The 5,000-nt window shown below is 39.7% G+C and overlaps 1 protein-coding gene across 1 annotated transcript in view; it reads left to right on the top strand.

The window, feature by feature from the left end:
* Positions 1-5,000, top strand: part of LOC137989172 (uncharacterized) — a 9,363-nt gene that overhangs the window by 4,153 nt on the left and 210 nt on the right. The window contains exons 2-6 of the mRNA XM_068835027.1: positions 375-410; positions 2,028-2,190; positions 2,985-3,193; positions 4,313-4,532; positions 4,871-5,000. The exon at positions 4,871-5,000 is cut by the window's right edge and continues 210 nt beyond it. Coding sequence (XP_068691128.1) covers positions 375-410; positions 2,028-2,190; positions 2,985-3,193; positions 4,313-4,532; positions 4,871-5,000 — 758 coding nt within the window. The remainder of the gene's footprint in view (positions 1-374; positions 411-2,027; positions 2,191-2,984; positions 3,194-4,312; positions 4,533-4,870) is intronic.

Raw genomic sequence — 5,000 nt, 5'->3', positions numbered from 1 at the left:
TTGAAATCGCTTTAATTGTTTTTGTTATGGCAATTCGCATTTCTTATCGTAGCGATCTAACTGGATGAATCTCGGATTCGGGTGGAATTTTCATATATGAAAACTGTTCCGTGGCACGCAATGCCTGTCGGTTGAAGGTGGGCCTTTAAGTCAGACTTACAGGCAACAATAGAAAAGTGCCTTTTCTATTTTTGGCAGGTTCATCGAATATAGAGATTAAGTTATTGCTTGAAAAATGTTGGTGTTTGATTAATAATGTCTATCATTTGGCTTTGCCCACAGGAAGGAGGGAAACTAAAGTTTGAAAGAAAGAAATCAAACAAAATTTGTTACTTCATCGACGATTTTAATTTGCCTGTGAATACTATGGCCAGGCTGAAGAAAGACTATGGGCCCTCCTTGGAGTACCGGTTAGTACCGGTTAGTACCGGTCGACAGTTCTGGAACAGACGTATACAACGAGGGCGATCTTTTTTTTTCTCGTTTTTTTTCACGCATGATGCTTATTTAATATATACATGTATGCCCTTAAGTGAGTACTGGAAAATTGACTGTTAAATGTCTTACACAGAAAAAATGACACTTCAGTGGTCGAATTTAAAAAGACGCAAATGAAGGATTTTTAGTGAGTGAAATCATGCATCTTTTGATATTACATAAAGAAAAGTACCATGCCATGCGTAGTTGGTCAAGTTCCAATGGGCTGTCCAGGGCTCATGAAACTCTCAATGAGATGACAGAACAGAACAACAACAACAACGACAACAGCTGCAAGAATAACAACAAAACTGTTAAGAATCCCAGCTGACCTCAGGCAAACCAGATGACTATTTACAGTTGACCCAGGGACCACCAGGTTCAAATTGAACTGGTGGTCAGAAGTGTCCTTAAACGGGAATCACCGGATCTCATAGCAAGCTTCCTACCACTGCTTCATATTGTAAGATCTTATCACCATCGATCAGCAGCGCCATCACCATCACAGTCACATCGTCATCATCGTCATATGTGTTTTCCAAAACTAATGACAGCAGAAAATTTGGCCTAATACCGGTCATTCGCTCATTAAAAAGGCATACCTCGTTCCGTTTTATCTATTTAGGAACGATAAGTTCCCATTCGTTTATTCAAAAGGAACGGCTTTTTTTATTCCTTAGGGGACAATAGTTCCAGTTTGGTGTGGTCCTATATTCGTTTTGTTCTCATTTGCGTTAAAATGAAACAGCCGTTCCTGTTTTGATCATTCAGTAAACTCAATAAGAAGCTTGTTGCTCCGATTATATGACCTACTAAAATTGTAGCGTTTGAGACAAAAAGGGAGCAGATGTTGCATGCATGTGATAAAGTCTGTTCCGCTTAATTTACTAACTGCCTTTTTTTCCTTTTGGTAGTAAAAAAGAACAGTATCGTTCTGGCCCAAGTTGTTCAAAAGGTGGATAATGCTATCCACGTGATAAATCCCTATCCATTGGATAGTGCAATTGGTTTAGCTGTAAGTTATTCACTGGATACTTATTTATCCATCCGATAGCACTATCCATCGTTTGAACAACTGGGGCCAGAATACCGTAATAATCCTTCTTTAACGAATGAGAACAATGATTCCTTTTAACTGTTCCTTTCAGAAAGAACCCCGTTGAGCAAAAACTCTTATCATCGTCATCACCATCATCGTCTTCGGAATCATCATCTTCCTCCTCCTCCTCCTCCTCATCGTCATCATCATCATCATCATCATCGCCATGATCGTCATTATTATCAACATCATGACCATCATCATCATCATCATCATCATAATCATAATAATGGTCTTTATTCCTTAAAAAACATAAAAGTACTAATTATCACCACCATCGTCGTCATCATCATCCTTCTACTCATTGTTGTCATCTTTACTCAGGTAATCAGTCATTCCTCCCCATCTTCGCCTCTTTGCTTTCTGAAGATGCTCTCTGCTCTCATATTTCTTCTTGACCCTCTGTTCGCTATTTGATTTACCAGTACTACTTGCTTGCTTTGTTTTTCAGGAATCTCCTAGTCTTGCGAATGACCCTATTTATTTTAAGACGTTAGAGGCAGAAGTATTCAACTCGCTCGAAAGGATTAAGCCTGAAATAGAAACAAAACAACCTCTGAAGGCCGACATATGCTGTCAGTTCGGAACCGTTCTTATTCGCCAGCCTAATGAAGGTATCATTTTCACTTTTGCGACTAATACATGTGAAATAATCTGTGCACAACATGTTGATATGAATGCGAGTTACATCTTGTAAATTTGTGCGAGAAAGACACCTGCTAAAAGATAGTGTTTATCTGCTGTTCCTTGCTTGATTTGCATTGATTTCATACAAATGGTTCAACAGGCCCCAGTTGTTCTAAAGGTGGATAACGCTATCCACCGGACAAATCACTATCCAATGGATAACGCAGTTGGTTTCGCAGTGATTTTTTCCACTGGATACTGATATATCAGGCGGATAGCGCTATCCATCGTTTGAATAACTGGGGCCAGGTAAAGTTCGACGGATAGTGTTTGCTCGGACTCAGGTCCGACGCACTTAAGCCGAAATTTGGGAAGAAATATCTAAACTTTGCAGATGCGTGAAACACTCTTTTAGCATTTTTGAACTGGTCTCGTCCTTTTGTCTCAGTGAACGAAAATTGGGAGTTTTTGACCCAATCAATCCAGCCCAACTGTCTGTTGAAAATGGAGAGGAAGTGTAAAATGGTACCGAAAATTGCCAGGAAGTCCTACCCTTTAAAAAAGCAGACTTCCTCGAGAGGTTGGCCAACAATCTAAGCGTTCTGTAGGTTACTGTTCAATTTGATCTGAACTGAATTTTTGACCAAATGGGGGTCGCCTTGGACAACCCTCCCCCCTTGGTGTGCTTGAGCCTCTTGTACGTAGCTAGGGTTGTAATTTCTTTGATACCTGGAGACCGACAATTTAAAGAACTTATGCATATGACGTCCTTGTTGGTTAGGCCCTGGCGGCGAGTGGAGTATTGAAAATGCTTTGAGGAAGCTCTTGGAGGAAACCGAGTGGAGAGCATTATTTAGAGGAAGAGTCAACCTACATGAGAAATTTGTGGAACAGCATTTGTGCAATCAGTGCCTTCCCGAATATGAAGACTTTCAGTCAAGATACGATTTAACATTTCGAACGCCAAATGGGGTTCAGTTAAAATTCGAGGTAAGGTCATAAGCCCATTACAAGGACTGTGAGCAAAAATCGACAAGGAAATCACACCAAAAACAGCAAAATACATATGGAATGAGAGACGCTTACGAATGGTGGATGATGTCCAAGAGGCTTCTCGAAAACTTGACTTTAAGACCAGGACACTAGGTCTCTGACTCTGTTTTTTCACAAATCAAAGCATATTAGCCAATGATCAAAAATACCATAATACTCATTTTTGCATAAGCATTGCTTTTATTTTCCCTTGGGACTTAGAGAATCTGGAAACAGTGCTTATGCAAAATTATGGGAAAACAAACAAAGAGTATTATGGTATTTTTGATATTGGCTAATTGTAGACGAGACTTACAGGGTTAGAGTTAGGATGATCATTCAAAATCCCAAAGTAACAAAATAAAAATGCTATGTAACGGTGATGATTGGATGATTGGTCTGCTTACGCAGGAAAATCCATTTATTAACTGTGAAAATGCTGCTACATAAATATATGGAATTTATACGCTTCTAGCAAGGCAAATAACAAGTTATGTAGTCTAGGTCAACTGTCCATCAACCAATTACCAATAATTTCTTGGCAGTCTGAGTTGCCTATAAACATGACATCATCATGTTGGAGTCCCGGTAGCCAGATTGTTAGCAGCTGGATTCGGGGTCAAGTGACTTGGGGGTTACTTTGTCGTAAATTAATAAAATAGACAATTGTCCAGATAATTGCGAAGATCACTTCTTTCTTACGTCTATATCCCGCACTTCAAATATATATAAATGCAGTTCAGACTGATTTTAATACTTTAGTGTTTAGAGTATTGTTTGGTTCGTAAGTTTCTCGAAGGATTATCGGGATACCATTGATGGACAACATCAGTACAGTTACCAGCAAAAAAGGGGCACTTCCTCGTGTTGTTTCTTTGGATGAAGTGTTTCAACATGTTTGTTTGGTTTTTATTGGCTATACAACTGCAGGAAAGTACATCCAAAACCAGGCCAAGCGCTGTTTACTGCCTCATAGATTTGCTCTTAAGCTTTCTTCTTACCATCGTTTTATAGTATAATGAAGAGGGCTGTACTTAAAGTGAACGCTGTAGACTGGACTGGTCTTTTCTGTTCCAGGTATGGGTCATAAAGACGAATGTTGGGAAAACGTTGGAGAGTATAGTAATCCCTTTTACTGACCTACATAATATTTTGGATGAGGTATGCTTTCATGACAAATTTACGAGCTCTCGATGCCGTGGATGGTTAATTTTACCACTTCGAAGATATTTGCGTGCACACATCTTATTTCCTGGCTGCGAGTTTGATTGCAGACTCACTATTCGTGCACTAGCAGGTATGTGAGGTATAGTCATGAAACTTTCCCATTGCGCGTACATTGCCGTCGAACCTCAACATCATCTCCGTGCGAAAGCTATTGTTTGGATAACATCAAAAGCATTCAGTAGTATATAATGGCCAGGGGTGCTGTATTCATTATCGATCCATGCACCAAATTGCAAGAGGCGTCTGCTCTATACCTATAGTGAAATATAGAGCCAGTTTCATAAAAGAAAGCTGTGTAAAATTCCTGTTGGCTGAAACTTTGCCTGCCCTCTGTAACTAAATAGGAAATAAGACATTTCAACGCGGCTAATGTGTTTACCTGGTTTCGTTACTTTCCCGTGATTTTAGACAGTGGTTTCCACATGGACTTTGTGCCCGAAGACGACATAAGAAGCACTTTGCTGAGGTATCTCTCCAAAGTGACTTTTTCAGATGAAGATGACTTTGGACTTCGTCTTCCAGATGAGAAACTACCAGA

Source organism: Montipora foliosa, unplaced genomic scaffold (genome assembly GCF_036669935.1).
Source record: "Montipora foliosa isolate CH-2021 unplaced genomic scaffold, ASM3666993v2 scaffold_443, whole genome shotgun sequence".
NCBI classification, from domain to species: Eukaryota; Metazoa; Cnidaria; class Anthozoa; order Scleractinia; family Acroporidae; genus Montipora; species Montipora foliosa.
The sequence above is the reverse complement of the archived record's forward strand: the minus strand, read 5'-3'. Positions and strand labels throughout refer to the sequence as shown.